At 35.7% G+C, this 20,998-nt stretch overlaps 1 protein-coding gene and 1 pseudogene across 1 annotated transcript in view; both read left to right on the forward strand.

Annotated features, from left to right (window-relative positions):
• The window catches only part of LOC105188104 (ankyrin repeat domain-containing protein 50), a gene marked incomplete at its 3' end in the record, with an annotated part of 526,622 nt that extends 508,052 nt beyond the window's left edge, over positions 1-18,570 (forward strand). The window contains exons 8-9 of the mRNA XM_025301288.1: positions 14,768-14,951; positions 18,552-18,570. Of these exons, the coding sequence (XP_025157073.1) occupies positions 14,768-14,951; positions 18,552-18,570 (203 nt within the window). The remainder of the gene's footprint in view (positions 1-14,767; positions 14,952-18,551) is intronic.
• On the forward strand, positions 8,774-9,778 carry LOC112589143 (histone-lysine N-methyltransferase SETMAR-like; annotated as a pseudogene).
• Positions 18,571-20,998: the final 2,428 nt, after the last annotated feature.

The raw sequence follows: 20,998 nt of genomic DNA on the forward strand, positions 1-20,998 counted from the left end.
AAGTAAGTGTCGCAGCTCAATGGGACGAAAAGTACCTAAAAGTATAGAATATTTTCTTTAAAATACTTCGTTATAGAGCTTGATGCGATACTTATTCACTGAATTATGTAAATTTAACAAGAAAACCGCATTTTTAGCAAAATTGGGAACAACTCAGTGAAAAATGATCACATCGAGCTCGGTAAAGTAGCATTTTAAAGATAACACTCTATACTTTCATGTGCATTTGGTCCCATTACGCTGCGATACCTGATGCACACCATGCACCATCGCAAACATGGACCTTTGATTATCAATTTTGCATCCTCTCACTTTATCATCCACCATTTTGAAGAAAATGGCCGAGCATAATTGCCATTCAGATATTCTTAAAGAGGACGTTTCAAGCTTCATTTTGCATTTCTGCGCATATTTGTATCTTCATTATTTACCAAGTTATGATCATTTGAAATTTTGTAATTTTTTCCCAAATTTTTAGTGTACCGGGTTTTTTGCGTTTGAGTGTAGTTAGCGAGATATCGTAAGTTAAATATTGAAAAAGTTATCAAGTTTTCCTCAAATATCTCAAAAAATATTAGACAAATAAAAAAATGTTTTAGACAAAAGTTGTTCAAATTAACTAGTAGAAAGAAACTGTGTAATAAAAAATGAGGGTTCCCATTAAAAAACCCCAGGTTAACCTTCAAATAACCTTAAAAATAGAGGTCAAGGTCAAAGTCAAGGTCATCATAAGGTAACTTACTTAAATCCCTACAACTTTTATTCAGGTTATTTTCCTTAAAACTTCAATATTGAAGAGTTATTTGGGGCGGGACATTAACATGGGGCACCCTGTATAAACCCTCTAAGCTCTTTTATGGTTTTGTTAAATTTTTTTAGCTGAGGATACCTAGTTTTTTGACATAATTCCCTTACACGTTTTTTTTCGGAGACTTTGTTTACAATGGTACTGGAATCGGAGCAGGTTGTTTGCATTTAGATCTATAGGAGTTGATTCCCAGACTGCGTTTTACACTGTCAGTACAAAGTCCTCCACTGCATGGATTATATCATTCCCAGATTTTAGCTTGATATTAGTGTTGATAGGATATTATTGATAAGGTTCTGAAATAGAACTCAGTAAGTTTTTTTTAGCATAGTGTGCATTTCCTAAGTATAGTCATTATTATTTCATATAATATGACAATTACTGGTATGTGATCAAAGGAGAGCTCCAAACATGGCTCGCTGGTAATGTAGTTATTAGAAATATCTTTAGTAATGTAAAAGTCTAGGAGGTCTAGGATTTTGTCCCTATCACTCGGCCAGTAAGTAGGAGCTCCAGAAGATACGATTCCAAGGTTTAAAGAATCGTTAAATTTTAGGAGTTCATGACTTTTTGTTAACATAGTCCTAGAGCCTCAAAAGGTGTGCTTGGCGTTATAATCACTACCAGCCATAAATCGGTTTCCCAAGGTTTTGAAAAACGAGGTGAATGTTTTTTATTTTATATTGTGCCTAGGTGAGCAGTAAACTGTTGTGATGTTGATGGAAGCTTGCCGGTCTTTCAATTATAATACTCGTTGCTTAAATTTGTTCTTCCTGGTATGGTTTGATTTGATAATGTCTTAACTTACTCTTACTAATTATTGCGGTGCCACCGTGAAGTCGGCCATTTGGATCTGGTTTGTGTGGTAGATATAGTTTGGAATGTAAAAGTAGCTTTTGACCGTGAAGTAAGTTTCAGATATAAGCATGATATCGATATTATACATATTTAAGAAGAGTTCAACCTCTTCTACGCGATGAGATAACCCATTGGCATTCCAGTGTGCTAGTTTTAGTATATTAGTCTTTGTGTGAATTTAGTCATGAGTTCGGTCAGCATCTTAATTATTATGACCAGTTGGTTCATTACCATTTTCACTATATTTTTATGGTCCATGTTTCCAAGAGGTGTTTCAGGTTATATTCGCGGTGAGGGTTGGTTTTGCATATCTGTGTTACTGTTGGATATCTTAGTGAGTTGGATATCTTGTGAGTCTCTGCGCACCATATCGAAGTATATGAAGTTTCCATTCCTTTGCTTGTCTCTATTGTTGTTATCGTTGGATTTTAGTTTGACACTTTTTAGTTAGCTACTTTTCTTTCCTTAAGGGATAAGAAGTTTGGAGTTCCTTAAAGACTGCACATCCCTTATAGTTGGACGGGTAATTCCCATTGCATAAAACGCACTTAACTCGGTCGGATCTTTCTTTCTTTAGGCAGTCAGCCGATGAGCTGGTCAGTAGAAGTGATTTTCGACATACTTTAGACAGCTAGGTTTGTGAAAGCAATACTTTTTAGTGTGGTTATACTCTTGGCAGTTAGCACACTGAGGTATGTCTCTTTTGGCTTTGCGGGCCTTAAAATTAATTTTATACTGTAGGAGCTGGTTAATGTTATAAATGATTTTGTTATTTCAATTCAGTTCGAGATCTATGAAAAACATAAATAGTAATTTTTTGGTTATTCGGTGTTTGATATTCCAAATATTTGCTGCTTTATGGCCTCATTCTTCAATGGTCGTTTTCAGTTCTTTTGCATCGGTGAGAAGATGCATGTTTTTCAATACTACACGGAAACTTCTTTTCTGTTTTAGTTTGAAAGTGTGAAATTCGATATTATTGTTTCTAAGTTCTTTAACAATGGTTAAGTAAGCAGCAGTGGATTTTGGTTGTATCTTGACTTGCTCCGCACGTAGGATTTTAAGTTCATAATCGTCTTTAACAGTATCATTGAGTAGTTTGGTTAAAGGGATAATATTCTCAACTTTGTCTACGAAAATAGAGTGCGGTTTGATATTCTTATCTTTATGCGTCGAATTCAATCCGTGTTATTCTTGTGCTTGTAAGGCTTGCAGAGCTATTGGACACTAGAGTACAGATACTTAGCCAATATTTGTCCAGATTTGCTTGCCTTCGTTTGTTTTGTTATTTCGATTCAGTTCGAGATCTACCAGGTCTATAAATATAAAACCAGAATTTGCCCACAGATGGCCCTAGCTGTCAATGTAGTTACCGTTAAACCGCGTCATTGGCGCCATTTACATTTGTTGACATCTGACGAAGATTTTCAACTCACAACAATACAAGTTTCATACAACAGCATAGTTTGTAATAGCGTTGAACATGTCGAATTTTGTGCCTGGAAGCTACGATTTGCGGACAACATTGATTTTCTGTTACCATTTGAAGAAAACTGCTGCAGAATCGCATCGAATGCTTGTCGAAGCTTACGGTGAGCATGATCTTGGTAAATCACAGTGCTTTGAGTGGTTTAAAAAATTCAAACGTGGCGATTTTGACGTGAGAAACGAAGAACGTGGAAGACTACCGAAAAAGTTTGAAGACAGCGAATTGCAAGCATTGTTGGATGAGGATAACGTTCAAACGCAACAACAACTCGCGGATCAATTAAATGTGACACGAGAAGCCGTCTCCATATGTTTGAAAGCCATGGGAAAGATCCAGAAGATGGGAAAATGGGTTCCACATGAACTGAATGAAAGACAGCAGGAAAACCGAAAAACCACTTGCGAAATACTGCTCGCCAGGTACAAAAGAAAGTCGTTTCTCCATTGAATTGTAACTGGCGATGAAAAGTGGATATATTTTAAGAATCCTAAGCGTAAAAGATCATGAGTAACTCCAGGCGAACCATCGACATCGACTGCAAGGCCAAATCGCTATGGACGGAAGACAATGCTCTGTGTTTGGTGGGATCACAAGGCTGTGATCTATTATGAGCTACTAAAACCTAGCGAAACCGTTAATACTGACAACAAATGATCGATTTGTATCAAACTTTGCGTGAAAAATGACTATAATATCGAAAAAAGCAACACAAAGTGATTTTGCTTCATGATAATGCACCATCACACACAGCAAAACTGGTCAAGAAAACGATTGAGGCATTTAGTTGGGAAATACTTTCACATGTGGCTTACTCACCAGACTTGGCTCCGTCTGATTATTACTTATTTGCATCGATGAGACACGCACTTGCTGAGCAGCGCTTCACTTCTTACGAAAATGTACGAAAATGGCTCGATGACTGGCTGGTTTGCCTCAAAAGAGCAACAGTTTTTTTTGGCGTGGCATCCACAAATTGTCAGACAGGTGGGAAAAATGTATAGCTAGCGATAGGCAATACTTCGAATAAAATATTTTTTATCATTTTCATACAATAAACGTGTATTTTCTATACAAAAATTCCGGTTTCATATTTACATACCTGGTATGAAAAACATAAGTAGCAGTTTTTTGGTCATTCGATGTTTGATGTTCCAGATATTTGTTGCTTTATGGCCTCGTTCTTCAATGGTCGTTTTCAGTTCTTTTACATCGGTGAAAAGGTACATGTTTTTCAATACTACACGGAAGCTGCACGGAATCGGGACTGTTTCTGGTCCTTTTCTTTGTGGAAACAGTCCATTCTCCTTCATTGTTGTTTGCATCAATTAGGATTTGGGTGGCTTCATTATTTATTTGTAGTCTTTGTATCATTTGAGAGTGATTACTAACAGAGCTAGACCGCTGTCTAACCAGGAATAAATCTCTATCAAGGGTCTGTTGGATCAGACTACAGTGTTTGTCAGATGTTTTGTTTCCAGATGTTTTATTTACAAACAATGGTTGGCAGAATCCTTTGGGCCTGCCTCCGAGGAGAATATATTGCTTAGGTCAATGTTCGGAATACTATCTGGGGTAATTTTATCCGTTAGTGTTATATTCATTGTTTTGTTTGTTAGTTTGTTAGTTTGGTCCACCTCGGGTATGTTATTTCTCCGGTATCCTCTGGTGTAGCCAGCGAGCGTCCCTCAATCCGCCACCAAAGGAGGCGCCCGATGGGAGACTAACAACCCTACATGGGTTGAGATATTTAAGAAAAACTTAATAACATTTTCCATATTTAACTTACTACAACTCGTTATTTGTTGAAAAAAAATAGTACTTGACTTTTCTATTTCATCTCAAGAATATATTGTTACAATAATGCCCTGACTTTTGTTAATTTGATAATTTTGGAAATTCCAAAATCACCAAATTAACAAAAGTCAGGGCTCTATTGTAACGATACATTCTTGAGACCAAATAGAGTAAAAAAATCTAGTAATATTTTTTCTTCCTATAAATAGTTGGTGAGATATTGCAAGTTAAATATTGAAAAAGTTATCAAGTTTTCCCAAAATATTTCGAAAAATATTAGGCAAATACAAAAATATTTCATACAAAAGTTGTGCAAATTAATTGGTAGAAAGGAGAGTAACGAGGAGAAGAGCAGCGAGTCGAGACGAATGATTGCGAGCATTACTTGAACATTATTACTTCTAAATATACAGGGTGATCCATTTTAATTGACAATTGGAAATATTTGATCAAGTAAGCCAGATCGCGAATGTTTCAGATAAAAGTTGTAGGAGTCAATGGGGGACATACACAGTCTGTCCCAGATACGATGAGACTGGTTCCATCAAAGTTCTTACCGCAGCGATATCTATGAATGAATGATGGTAGGTGAATGTTCAACCCTTCATCTACTTAACCTCAAAATTTGAGCGAATTCGGTTGATATTTCACTGTGGTTTGACATTTTATGTAAAGTCACTTTGTGTACGTCGGTCGGAAAACCAACTTTTAAATTGGGTAAAAGTGGTGCAGAAACGTACGAAACGCTAAAAAAGTGTACGGGGATGAATGCATGTCCCGTGCACAGGTTTTCCGTTGGTTTGGCCGATTCCGTGACGGTCGTGAGGACCTTGCAGACGATGACCGAGCACCGCCGCCAAAAACCATTCGCAATGAAGAAAACATCGAGAAAGTCAAAGAAATTCTTCGAAGCGACCGCTGTGTGTCTGCCCAGATATTATCTGGGAGTTCTACAACGATTGTGGGCCAGAATTCGACGAGTTCGACCAGAATATCGAGAGCCAGGCAGTTGGTTTTTGTTGCACGATAATGCACCATCGCACAAAGCCATCATGGTACGTGAATTCTTGACCAAAAAAGGCATCATTGATCGATCATCCACCGTATTCACCTGATTTGGCTCCGTGCGACTTCTGGCTATTTCCCAAATTGAAATTGGCGATGAAAGGAAATCGTTTCGATACCATCCCGGTCATCCAAAAGACTTCGACCGCCATACTAACAAGGAGATGACGCAACCTGTTTCATCGATTTCAACACGAGTCATAGCACACTCGATAGCTATGATGCCGTGTATAAACGCCCTAACATAATATGCGTGAATGCGTCTTTGTTTACGAGTAATTTGCAGTTAAAGTTTGGCTCGCGGAGCCGTGCCATACATAGGGCGCAAGTTACGACACTCTTTCACGAAGCCGGCGTGGCTGAGCAGACAGAGGTTCCCGCGCCGCGAACACTTTTGCGCGGACGACGGCGTTCGAGTCCCGCCGACGACTGGTTCGTTTTTTTTTCGTATGTAAAGACATGTAATAAATATTTTTATATTGTTCTTATGTATAATTCCTTTTTTGGTTTCTACGCTATTAATCAAGGCTAATTAGGAGAGTCAGGTCTTTCAAATATGAACACAACTTTTTTATTAATTACAATAAAATGTTTTTGTCCGTATCAAAACACATACACACACACACACACACATAAGACAAATATAAGGCACACAAATGAAAGTTATGTATTATAAAATGTGGTCATGCAGTCGCAACTCTGCGGATGGAATGCCGTATAAAAGCATGTAAAACATAATAGTTTTTTGCACCAACTGCACGTAATGAACGCATAATTGTTTGCACAAATACACTTTTGACTATGTATAGTTGGTGGAAAACATATTTGATTAACGTTGTAAAATACTTCGCGACTGTCAACAAGACTGGACGGAAATTGTATCAGGACATCTGCAAATATGAATTCAATATAATTGATATTGTATACAAGGCCAATAACAATACGTACAAATATATCTTTCCATTGCTCACACATTCAATATATTTACCTCGAAGATATTCTATTGCGTCCGTCAACTCTTCTTTCGTAATATCACATTTTGCTAGATTTTGCACATAGCTGATCATTGCTTCATCTACAAACGTGGTTTCCATTTTTAACACGAGTTTTTCACTGTTCACGTTACGAAGACTGCCCAGAGAATGAAGCGAGCATGTCACAAAACATGAGAATCCTTCTGCGAGAAGGGGAAAGGGAAGAGGGTTCCTTTGCACTTGTAACGGTTTTAACGGCTCTCGGGTTTCTCTCACACAAAATAATCACTGTCTGGCCATTTCTTTCCCATACCATACGAAATATTTATGCGAAATAGATTTACACGAAGAAAACATTTTATTGTAATTAATAAAAAAGTTGTGTTCATATTTGAAAGACCTGACTCTCCTAATTAGTCTTGATTAATAGCGTAGAAACCAAAAAAGGAATTATACATAAGAACAATATAAAAATATTTATTACATGTCTTTACATACGAAAAAAAAAACGAACCAGTCGTCGGCGGGACTCGAACGCCGTTGTCGGCGCAAAAGTGTTCGTGGCGCGGGAACCTCTGTCTGCTCAGCCACGCCGGCTTCGTGAAAGAGTGTCGTAACTTGCGCTCTATGTATGGCACGGCTCCGCGAGCCAAACTTTAACTGCAAATTACTCGTAAACAAAGACGCATTCACGTATATTATGTTAGGGCGTTTATACACGGCATCATAGCTATCGAATGTGCTATGACTCATGTTGAAATCGATGAAACAGGTTGCGTCATCTCCTTGTAAAGGCCATTCCAGCCGATGAGTATAAAAAATGTTTCGAAAAATTTGTTGAACGTTTCCAGCGCTGTATTGACTCAGAAGGAGATTATTTTGAATAAACAAGAACAAAAAATCAAAATAATAAACGCTTTGTATTTTTTTTAGACCAGTCTCGGTGGATCTGAGACAGACTGTGTACACTCATGACCTCGACTTTGACCTTGAAATCAATTTTCAAGGTTATCTGAAAGTCAATTTTGATTTCTTAAATAGGAACCACTATTTTTGGCTCTAGAAATGAAAAGAGCGGAAAATTTTACGTTCAGATAGGTAAATTATAACAGAAATTCCATGAAATTTAAAGGTCATTTTCAAGCCAAATATGTATTTTTTATCAATATCCTCAAACAATTCATAATGTAAAAGTGGTACTAAAATATGTTTTCAACAAAAGTTCTAAAGATTAAAGAAGATCGCCCACTGATAACCTTGACTTCGATCTTTAGATTAAATTTTAAAGTCACTTCAAGATCAATGTAATTTTCTCAAGTGAGAACCTCCAATTTTGACATCAGAAATGGCAAGTGCGAAAATTTATTTAATTCTGATACATTATTTTCCTGGTACATTGAAATAGTAATAGAAAATTGCAGAAAGGTTTTTTCAAATAATAGCTGATTATTCCCCGAGTGAGATTGTTAATATGATTCAGATTTTAGGAGAATGTGGTGAAAATCACGTAGCAGCTGTAAGATTTTAAGCACAACGTTATCCAAACAAACATTATCCCAATAATACGAAGGTCGTTCAATAAGTCCTTAGAAAATCCAAGAGATGGCGCTCGTAGTATCGAAAATGGTTTGTTTTTAGTAAGCATCATTATTCACTAGACAGCTGTTAAAGTCTCAGTTATATCCATCACATAGTTTCATTTTTATTGTCGATTGAAGCAACAAACTTTTCTTTATTTAGAAAAATGGAAAAAGTGAGTTTCAAGTGGTGATTAACACTTCTATTTAAAAGGCTTAACACCGAAAGAGATTAAAGCTGAGTTAGATGAAGTTCATGGCATATCTGCTCCTGTGTTTGCAACTGTTTACAATTGGGTAAATGAGTTTAAACATGGCCATATATCCACAAAAGATGAACATCGTTCGGGACGTCCAGTGGAAGTGACTACCCCCGAAATGATTGACAAAATCCACGATATGGTTTTGAGTGATCGACGAATCAAAATGCGCGAAATAGTTGAGGCTGCAGGCATATCGCAAGATACAGTGTTTTCAATTTTGCACGAAAAATTGGGTGTGAAAAAAATCTCGGCAAGATGGGTGCCACGTTTGCTCTCAGTGGAGAATAAACGCAATCGTGTGGTCGACTCTGAGGCTGTTTTGGCGCTTTTCCGTCGCAATCCTGACGAGTTTCTGCGTCGATACATAATTGTGGACGAAACATGGATACACCACTACACTCTAGAGACAAAGGAACAGTCAAAACAGTGAGTTTCTGAAGAACGGGCTCCGAAGAAGGCGAAGACGGTGAAATCGGCCGGCAAGGTGATGGCCACGGTTTTTGGGATGCACGCGGAATCATCTACATCGATTACTTGGAAAAAGGACAAACAATAACTGGAGAATATTATGCGTCGTTATTGCACCGGTTGAGCGAAGAAATCAAGAAAAAACGTCCTCATTTGAAAAAGAAGATTCTCTTCCATCAAGACAATGCACGGGTGCACACCTGCGCAGTTTCGATGGCCAAAATTATGGAATTAAAGTTCCAATTATTACAACATCCACTGTATTCATCGGATTTGGTCCCCAGTGACTTTTTTTTATTTCCAAACTTAAAAAAATGGCTCGGCGGACAACGGTTCACGTCGAACGAGGGGGTCATCGCCCAAACAGATGCCTATTTTGGACCTTCCGAAATCCTAATTTTTGAATGGCTTAAAAAAATTGGAGAAACGCCTGGAAAAGTGTATAGAGCTAAAAAGAGATTATGTTGAAAAATAAAAAAAAATCTACCCAAAATAATTTGTTTTTCTATTTTTTTCTAAGGACTTATTGAACGACCCTCGTGCCAATAATACCACGAAATCTTACTGCAAGGCTCGTAATGGACATTTAGTTTGTGAACGTCCTTATCATGATTACGGTGAAAACGAAGTGCTGTCATAATTGCGAAATCATTATATGGTAGATTGTCCAGTAAAAGATAAAGATATGAAGTGCTTTAAGTATCAGGAATTTGGCATAGTATCTAAATGCCCGAAGAAAAATAATGAGACAAAAGATAGCTATAACGTTTCTGAGTTAGTGAATAAGAAGTACGGTAAAGAAGTTAAGATTGAGAATTAGAGTTTTACGGCTTTAATTGACACGGGAAGCGATTTTTCATTACATAGTGCGCAACTAAGTTTCCGGGTTTCACACGTGGATGGCGCTAACGACACATGTAGTCGACATACATGTTTGAAGTTATGTTTTTTTATAGCTTGGACATCTGTTAACAGTAACCAGTCGTAATACCAACACATATCGCAACGCAAAAATATTTTTTCTAACAACGAAGATATCGAGTTTTGTGTCAAATAAACAGCATTTGCGGGAAGCTTTGCTTTTCTGCTTTAACTTGAAAAAAGTGCAGCTGAAGCACGTCATTTGCTTGAGGAGGCCTACAGCGAACATGCATCATCGAAAACTACTTGTGAAGATTGATTTAAACGCTTCAGAAGTGGCGATTTCGACTCTGAGGACAAGGAGTACTCCAGAAGACCAAAAACAATTGAGGACGCCGATCTGCAAGCGTTATTAGATGAAGATGATACTCGAACACAAGATCAACTTGCGGAGGCATTAAACATGACTCGCCAAGGTATTTCCAAACGTTTACATGCTACGGGAAGAATTCAAAAGGAAGGAAAATGGGTGCCGCATGAGTTGACTAAGAGACAGATGGAAAATCGAAGAGCCACTTCCGAAATTTTGCTTTTGTGGCATGAAAGAAAGAGTTTCCTGTATCGAATTGTTACTGGCGATGAGAAGTGGATATATTTCGAGAATCCCAAATGCAAAAAATCGTGGCTTTCACCTGGCGAAATATCAACATCGACGGCACGGCCAGATCTTTTCGGAAAGAAGACAATGCTCTGCGTTTGGTGGGACCAGAAAGGAATCGTGTACTATGAGCTGCTGAAAAGAAGCCGGGCGAAACTGTCAATGGGCATCGCTACCGACAACAACTAATCAATTTGAACCATGCATTACTCGAAAAACGGCCAGAATGGGACACGAGACACGAACGAGTGATATTGCAGCACAACAACGCTCCGTGTCATCGCACTTCCACTGTCCAGGACACCATCAAAACGCTGAAATGGGATCTATTACCGCACCCGCCATATTCGCCAGACCTGGCCTCTTCCGATTATCACTTGTTCCGGTCGATGGCGCATGTCTTGGCTGGGCAACATTTGGCCGATTTCGAAGAAGTGCAAAATTGGTTGGATGAATGGTTTCGGTTCAAAGACGCATCGTTTTATCGTCGCGATATTCATGTATTGCCAAAGAGATGGCAAAAATGTGTAGCTAGCGAGGGACGATACTTTGAATAAACCATTTTTTGCATTTCTCTTGAAATTTTCCATTTTCCATTGATAAAAAACCCGGAAACTTGGTTGCGCATCTAGTAACATATGCGCGAAGCAACATGTTAAATTAGAGGCACCTAGCTTACTTAGGAAAGAGATTCAATTTTGCGAAATCGACTCGAAAAATAACACGACATTGGGAAAATTTGACCCAATTATTGAGATTGATAACAATACGTACCTAATTAAAATATGCGTAATACGAAATACATTGATACAATGTGAACTACTGATAGAGGTTAATTTTCTGAATAATGTTGATATAACTAGAAGAGAAATATCAATAAATAAATTTCAAGCTTCTGTGTTAGAAAAAAGTGAGTTACCAGAAATATATAAAATAGAATGTAGATAAGAAAGATAAATTAGATTTATCATATATTCCTAATATTAAACATTGCGAGGTCGTGCATAATTTAATAGATAGTTATAATCCGATTCAGACGCGAAAAACGAATGTAGAAATGAATATAGTTTTATAAGATAATGATCCGGTGTATAAAGCGGCTAGGATGTTGTCACCACATGAACGTTAAGAAGTCAACGCGCACATAGATAACTGGCTTCGCGAAGGAATCATCTAGCCTTCCTTATCAGACTATGACAGTTCAGTAGTGTTGTACTCGGGGTAAAATTTACTTTCAGGTCCATCATTTTTGATCCCCCATTTTGAATTTTGTAACGACAACCTCAAATTTGAAATCAGCACGTTCAAAAACTATTACAAAACATAAAAGTAAATATTTTCTTCCGCAGAAAAAATTTAACCGTTTTAATACTAATTTCTGCCAGTAAACAGAACTGCAAGAGGGTTAATGATGGAAAAATCGAATATCGTTTCGTAATTAAACGCTTGAATTTAAAAAAGAAAATCCTAACGGAAATCAAAACCGAGTTGAATTCTGTTTATAGTGACTTTGTTCCTTCGTTCCCAACGCTGAACGTTTGGGTTGTCGAGTTTAAATTGACTGTACAAGTGTGTTTGATGATGAGCGTCCAAGTCTGTACAAAGACTGTAACGAGCGACTATAACGACTGTAACAGATGCGGCAAACATATCTTCTGAACATGTGTTCACAATATTATATGAAAATTTGGATATGAAAGTTGACTGTACAATGGGTATTGCGCTTGTTGACATTAGACCAAAAATATTGGGAGTACAAATTAATTCGGTCCGTTTTTTTTTGTGTTAAAAAATGTATTTATTTCAAAACAAAATGTATGAACAGATCAATTAAAGTAAAACCATCGCTGGCTACTACTTTCTCCCATTTCTCAGGCAATTTTCGAATTCCATCTCGAAAAAATGACTCGTCTTTTGAGGCGACCCAAGTTTGGAGTCAATTTTCGATTTCTACGAAAGAAGTGAACCGGTGACCTGTTAAATCGTGCTGCATCCTTCGGAACAACCAGTAATCAGAAGGGGCAAGTCCGGAGAATACGGCGAGTGCGGTAAACATCTCATCTGAGCGTTTCCAAATATATTTTTACGACTTTTGCGACATGAGGCCGAGCGTTGTCATGAAGAAGAATAACTTTATCATGTCTTTGCTCGTATTCCGACGTTTTTCTCGCAATGCGCGGCTCAAACGAATCAATTGTAGCCGATACCGATCGCCCGTAATGGGATCTCCAGGTTTCAGCAGCTCATAGTAAACAACACCCTTTTGGTCCCACCAGATACAGAGCATGATCTTCGAATCATGTATGTTCGGCTTTGGTGTTGATGTTGAGGTCGATGGCAACAATTGACTGGGCTTGGCGTAGTATTTTTCTTCTTGGGGTTGTCGTAGAATATCCACTTCTCATCTCCAGTTACAATCCGATGCAAAAAACCTTTTCCTTGTTGCCCTTGAATCAGCTGCTCGCAAGTGAAAAATCGCCTTTCAACGGCTCTCGGTTTCAGTTTTTAATCTAACCCAATTTCCTTGTTTTTGAATAAATCCCATGTCTCTCAATCGTACGGAAACGGCTTGTTGAGTCACTCCCAATGATTCTGCAAGCTCCTCTTGCGTTTGACTCTGATCTTCTTCGAGTAATGCCTCTAATTCTTTGTCCTCGAATTCTTTTGGCTGTCCAGAGCGAGGCTTGTCTTCGACGCTGAAATCTCCATCCTTGAAACGTCGAAACCATTCCCTACATGATTTATCAGTTGGAGCAGCCACCATAAACTTCAACAAGCATTGGATGGGCTTTAGCTGCACTTTTCTTCCAATTAAAGCAAAACCCCCCGCAAATGCTGCTTGGTTAACACAAAATTCGACATTTTCAACATTGTAAAAAGCAAGATTTTTGTATGAAACTCAAAGCGATATAAACTGAATATTATTGACAGATGTCTAACCTCTCTGAAACCGCCAAAATCGGCAGTCACTATGAACCATTCATAACAGCCGGAGCCATCTTTTGAAAACGGACTGAACTAATTTGTACACCCAATATATTCGATACAATATTTTAAAGGAGTGTTTGGACCAGTTCAAGTGGGAATTTTTTGCATCGATTCGTGACTGTTGATAAAACATGGATTTATGACTACACATTTGAAACGAAAGAACAGTCAAAACAATGGACTTCATCAGATAAATTCGCTCCAAAGAAAGCGAAGATGTTTCATTTGGAGGGAAAAGTTATAGATACTGTTTTTTATGTGTGATAGTCATAGTATATTGCTTATCGATTAGCTACAGAAAAAAAATTCTCTCTGGTGCATATTATGCATTATTATTAAAACGTTTGAAAGAAGAAATCGAAAAAAAACGACCGCATTTGAAAAAGAGAAAGATATTTTTTCACCAAGCAACACACAAGTTTACACATCTGCAATCGTCATAGTTAAATTGCATGAAATTACACTATAAATTGCCCCTTCCCCTTTCTTCGCCTGATTCTACAACTTTTTTTATTTTCGAACATGAAGAAATAATTAAGAGGAAAATATTCACGGCCAATAGAAAAGTGATTGTCGCGTAAATAAATATTTTGCGACGGAATGGATGGGATTAGAAAAGAGATGGACAAAGTGTATCGAGCTAGAAGGAGATTATATTGAAAAATAAAATCTACTTTGCTAAAAAATATAAGTGCTTCATTATTAGGCTTAAAACTTATTAAACAACCAACGTAAACCTTTAAGTTCATAAGATACAAAAATAATAACTCACACAAATAAATGTAATCCATCAATATGTATACCAATGTAATATGTGAACACGACATTGTCTTGTATAGTAATAATAAATATCATAAAAATTTCGCAACATACGTATAAATAGGATTTTACTGACAGATTTTAGAAATTATATAATATATATATCTATGTATATATATGTATATACTATCTGTTGCTTTTATAGACTTGCTGCTTTACAAGGACATTATGATACCGTGAGAACATTATTATTTTACAATGCTGATGTTAATGCAAAGGATGCCGATGGGAGAAGTACTCTATATATACTTGCATTAGAAAACAGAATAACTATGGCAAGGTTTCTACTAGAACGTGCGAATGCTGACGTTGAAAGTAGAGATTCCGAAGTAAGTAACTTTCTTAAAAGATAGAACTTAATAAAAAAAACTCTCTACAATTGAATCTTCTTTTCGGTTCATGAATATTAGATACATAATATTTCTTTAAAAAAAAAATACAGTACAGTATGATAGAGATATATTCAAATTTTATTGATATGCTATGCAATAATTATGCAGGGTGTCTCAAAATGTACGATTATCCTTCCGGAGTGTGAAAGAGAGTGAAATTCTGAATCTAAAGTTCCTCTTTCATTTTTTCCTCCGACTATTAATAACAAAATTATTAACAAAAAAAGTCGACCAATGGCGTGGCGCGCACGACTGTCGCGCAGTGCCATACACTGGCACAGGACTTCGCCCTACTGGTGCCGAAACTTGTCTTTATCTAATGATATCAAATAACTCATTTATCATCTATTTGATCTCACTTTTTCCTTTGTCTTAACAGTTCATTGTTTATGTTGTGAATCTCGTTGCGTTTAGGATTGAGGAACTGTTACTAAAGAGTATCTCATGCAAGAAATAACAACAACTCTGTCAGTCGTTTCTCAATCCGCAAGATATCAAGATAAAAACATAAATATATGAAAAGCAAAACAAAAGGTAAAACGAGAATTTATTGTAATGAATTAACACGTTGTAAAAGAGTACACGGAACACACATTACGTAGTTTCTGCGAACATTTTGAACCGACGCTTTAAGAAATCGGTCTTTTTCAAGATTACTGAAAAACTATTGGTCCCTTTCATTTAAAATAACATTTAATAAAATTTATACTTTTAAACTTGTATTCAGTCGATTTTTTATGCTTTTGTTGATTAAAAATGATGAAATCAATTAGTTCATCAAATGGATGATAATGGATTGGTCGACATTCTTCGTTAATAACTTTGTTGTTAATGATCGGAGGAAGAAATGGAAGAGGAACTTTCGACTCAGAATTTTACTCTCTTTCATCCTCAAAGGATAATTGTTTTGAGACACTCTGTATAGAGGTAGGGACCACCTTCTGATTTAAATAATTATGAGAAATGTTATTATGACTATCACTATGAATAATGTCTCAAAGGTTTTAGTTAGAGTTCTTGTTATTTATGAAAAAAATATGTTAACAAAGAAATTGAAAAATTATACAGTTTATGTCAATACCAAGATAATCATTAATCAGTTCACTGTTGTCCAATCAGTCCGAAATTAATGTTTAATACTAAAACTGATGAAAGTAAATAATTTCGTATTTTACATGGAAGCTTATCTAGAATTTTTTAGCGGGCGCTAGTGATAAATCCAGGCTCAAAATTTTAAAATTAAAAATAACGAATCCAAAATATGGTAACTCCAAATTAATTTTGATATTCCATTATGAATATACTGGGTGTCTAAGACCACCCATACACTCCTTTTCTTTCAAAAACTAAGCATTTTGGAGAAAAACGTTTTAGACAAAAATTGTATGGTTTTAAGAGAAATATAAAACAACTATATCGATTTGTTTACAGATAACTCTACTTTCAAGATATTCACTGATTATGTTTTTAAATGGAAACCTAAATTTTTCATTATATTTTTCTACCAATTAATTTAAACAACTATTATCTAAAACGTTTCTTTATTTGCCTAATATCTTTTTAGATATTTAAGAAAGCTTTGGTAACTTTTTCAATATTTAACTTACGATATCTCGCTATTTATTAGAAGAAAAAATGGTACTAGACTTTTTTACTCTACTTACAAGGGACATGTCACAACTGTCCGGAACCGATTTGATTCTCCTTCAAATATGTTGTTAAATACACAAATCTAAAAGACACGTATTTTTTTATATGTACGAATATTGAGTTTTAAAGGGTGAAACACCCCTTTAAAGAAAAACGGTATTTTTCTTTAGAATCGAATATCTGCTAAAATATAAGCGATAGAAAAAAAAACATGTGATAAAAATTTAATTGTTTGAAGAATACTTTAAAGTTATATGAACAAAAATTTTTTATTTTTATTTTTTTTTATGAACCCCCACCACTTAATTTTTTTTGCAAAATACAAAAATTTTTTTTACCTAATTTAAAGCTTATTTTTTTCCTAATTCAATCATATATGATAAAGTTATGTTACGAGATATCATTCTCGAAAATTAATTATAAACGCTTCCATATACAAAAATTTCCATATACAAAAATACAAAAATTTTTGTATTTTGCAAAAAAAATTAAGTGGTGGGGGTTCTTAAAAAAAAATAAAAATAAAAAATTTTTGTTCATATAACTTTAAAGTATTCTTCAAACAATTAAATTTTTATCACATGTTTTTTTTTCTATCGCTTATATTTTAGCAGATATTCGATTCTAAAGAAAAATACCGTTTTTCTTTAAAGGGGTGTTTCACCCTTTAAAACTCAATATTCGTACATATAAAAAAATACGTGTCTTTTAGATTTGTGTATTTAACAACATATTTGAAGGAGAATCAAATCGGTTCCGGACAGTTGTGACATGTCCCTTTTTAGTCTCAAGAACATATTATTACAATTGCACGCTGACTTTTGTTAATGTGATGATTTTGAAATTTCCAGAAGTCGATAAGTTAACAAAGTTAAGGCACTATTGTAACAATATATTCTTGAAATCAAATAGAGTAAAATGTTTAGTACTATTTTGTCTTCCAACAAATAGCGAGATATCGTAAGTTAAATATTGGAAAAGTTACCAAGTTTTACTTAAATATTTATCTCAACAGATATTAAGCAAATAAAACAATATTTCCAATAAAAGTTATTCGAATTAATTAGTAGAAAAAGATGATATAATAAAAAATTCGGGTTTCCATTTGAAAAAAGTAATCAGAAAAAAGTGATCAGTGAACATCTCTATAGTGGCGCCATCTGTAAACAAACCGATATAATTGTTTTATATTGCCCTTGAAACCATACACTTTTTGTCTAAAATGTTTTTCTCCAAAATATTTAGTTTTGAAAGAAAAGGGGTGTACGGTGGTTTCAGACACAGATAATATATCAAACTCGAAATGATTTTTTGGTCGCAGATAACGACTATTATAAAACTAATATTTCAACTACAGCCATTTGGTAAAGAAGTAAATTTTTAATAAGATTTTATAAAAAGATAGTAAATTTTTTAAACATATTTCACCCGCTAATAACAATGGAAGTAATCCATAATTGAATACCCCCAGCAAACACAGAATATAACTGTTATATAACATAGGAGTAACATGTAATATATTAGGTAATATATTAGGTAAAATCGGAAAGTTCCGTCCGTTTAGCGACAAGTAGCTATAGCTAGAATTGTCGTTAACCTCTAATGTCTAAACGAAGCTTAATAGTTTGTTTCGACATCTGTTAATAACATTCAGTACATAAAAGTATACGTTTGCATCAATAACATTTTTTTTCACTGCATCGAAAATGTCGAAATTTGAGCCAAATAAGCGTCATTTGCGCAAAGTGTTAATCTTTTGCTTCAATTGGAAGAAAACTGCAGCTGAAGCTCATCGAATGCTTGTATAAATTTATGGTGATAATGCTCTTTCCGATAAAACATGCAGAGAATGATTTCGACGCTTTAAAATTAGTGATTTTGATGTAGAGGACAAAGAGCGTTCTGGACGACCAAAAGTATTCGAAGACGAAGAATTGCAGGCATTGGTGGACGAAGACCCATGTCAAACGCAAAAGCAACTTACAGAAGCATTAAATTGTGCTCAATCTGTCATTTCCGATCGTTTGAAAACTTTAGAAAAGGTTTACTAGAAAGGAAAATGGATCCCATACGAACGCCAAGAGACGTTGAAAGGCGAAAAATCACCTGCGAAATTCTGCTTGCTAGGCAACAAAAAAGGAGTTTTTATATCGTATCATCACTGAGAATGAAAAATGGATTTGTTTTAACAACCCCAAACGTCGAAAAACTGTTTGCGATCCCGGTCAACCCTCAACATCGACGCCAAAACGGAATATCCACGGAAAAAAGGCAATGCTCTGTATTTGGTGGGATCAGAAGGATGTGCTGTACCATGAGCTGTTGAAAAGTGGTCAAACAGTCACAGGGGATCTCTACAGAGAACAAATGATCCGTTTTAGCTGAGCATTACACAAAAGACGACGAGAATATGAAACGAGATAGCATAAAATGATTTTACTTCATGACAACGCTCGGCCTCACGTCACAAAATCTGTCAAGGAAACGTTAGAAACACTTCGCTGGGAAGTGTTACCCCATGCGGCTTATTCACCAGACTGTGCCCTTTTCGACCAGCACTTGTTTCGGTCGATGGCACACGCACTTGCTAAGGAATGCTTCAATTCTTATGAAAACGTTGAAAAATGGGTCTCTGACTGGATAGCCTCCAAAGATGAGTCATTCTTTCGCCGCGGAATTCGCTTGCTGACCTAAAGATGGGAAAAAGTCATTGCTAACGATGGACAATATTTTGAGTGATGTACGTTTTCATTTTGTTTCTTAAATAAAGTCATACGTTTTGCAAGAAAACGGACGGAACTTTCCGATTGACCTAATAACATATGTTATACTCTAGTTATATTGAAGTTATATAATTTGGTTTCATAGTTGTAATATAATTGTGTTATATATTTGTTATACTGTTTTGTTATAAGCTAGAGATAACATTACAATAATAATATAACAGTAATGTAATACGTTATATAACAGTAATTACGTTCATATTACATTGATGTTATACAACACAACTATTCATGCAATCCATTAAAAGCTGCAAATGCTTTCTATTGCGAAGGGTGCATTCCAATAGAGAAAGAAATAGCAAAGCGGAACAGTAACAAATAAAAGAAATGGTGGAAAGCTAATCAATCAGAAATTCCGTTCCGCTTTTTTGTAGATGCTTTATTTTGTAGTTCTATGTTTTTCTATGTTATTTTGTAGTCCTATGTATTTTTAATGCCTTCATCGCGCTTAAGCAGACCATATTGCCTATTTATATTGACGTTTATAATGCATGTTTATATACATGCTGATATGTATATCCTTACAAAAAGTACATCGAATCCACGAGGAACGCATTCACGTGGAATCCACAAAACCACATGGATTTCACGTGGACATAATATTCCTATTTTCGTGGAGATATCCGCACTTATACTATTTAAATGTTTAAGAACGCTTGTATATTATACAAAACTCACATACAGAAAAATTTCTTTAGGTTTAATATTCTTAAGTTTAATATTCTTGTCCGATTTTGAGTTGTTCTATTAAAATATATTTTTATAATATTATTTTTAGAAATAAAAACTCTATTTCATTGAAAAAGACCATGTTGATAAAAGACAGGATTTGAGATAATATTTTTCAAAAGTATTTTTAGATTTAGTACGTAATTAAAACTTTTTATTTAGACTTCCTTGAATTTGTTTCAAACTATTTTTTTGTGTTAATCATTATAATACTCCATTACCAGTAATTTTGAAACACAGCCTATACTGATGTTCGTCGCATATCGAATGTTGTTGCATTATTTTAATTTTTGACATGAAAGGTTATAACGTTCTGTGAATACTGAAAGGACACATTATATAAGCACAAGTCACAAGAACATTGTTGGAGTCATTGGGATAACTGCGTATCACTTGACTGTTAGATTAAGCAAAGCCTAGCATGGTTAACACATGGAGAAGGGTGACCGCTTGGATTCGAAGCTATCGACGGATGTAAGACACGAGAAAATTAGGAGTAAACTTTTTTACATAACAATAATATTACAGTTATATAACATTTGAGTAACATGTAATATTTCTGTTATACAGGGTGTCCGGAATGTGATCATTAATATTTTGTGTACTGATAGATTGGGTGTAGCCGAGAAGAAAAGTCATGTACCGTAATGTCAAATTGGCAATAGTTATCGAGTTATTATTAATTGAAACATGTGAGCCAATGAGCGCGTAGAGAGAGCTGGGCGGCCGCCTCTTGTCGCTTGCGCTCGCTCGCTCGTCGTTCGCGCTCGCCGTTCGTCGTTCGCGCTCGCTCGCTCCTCGTCGCGCGCGCTCTTTTATTCT

The sequence above is a fragment of the Harpegnathos saltator genome, unplaced genomic scaffold, assembly GCF_003227715.2.
Source record: "Harpegnathos saltator strain DR-91 unplaced genomic scaffold, Hsal_v8.6 scaffold409, whole genome shotgun sequence".
Taxonomy (NCBI): Eukaryota; Metazoa; Arthropoda; class Insecta; order Hymenoptera; family Formicidae; genus Harpegnathos; species Harpegnathos saltator.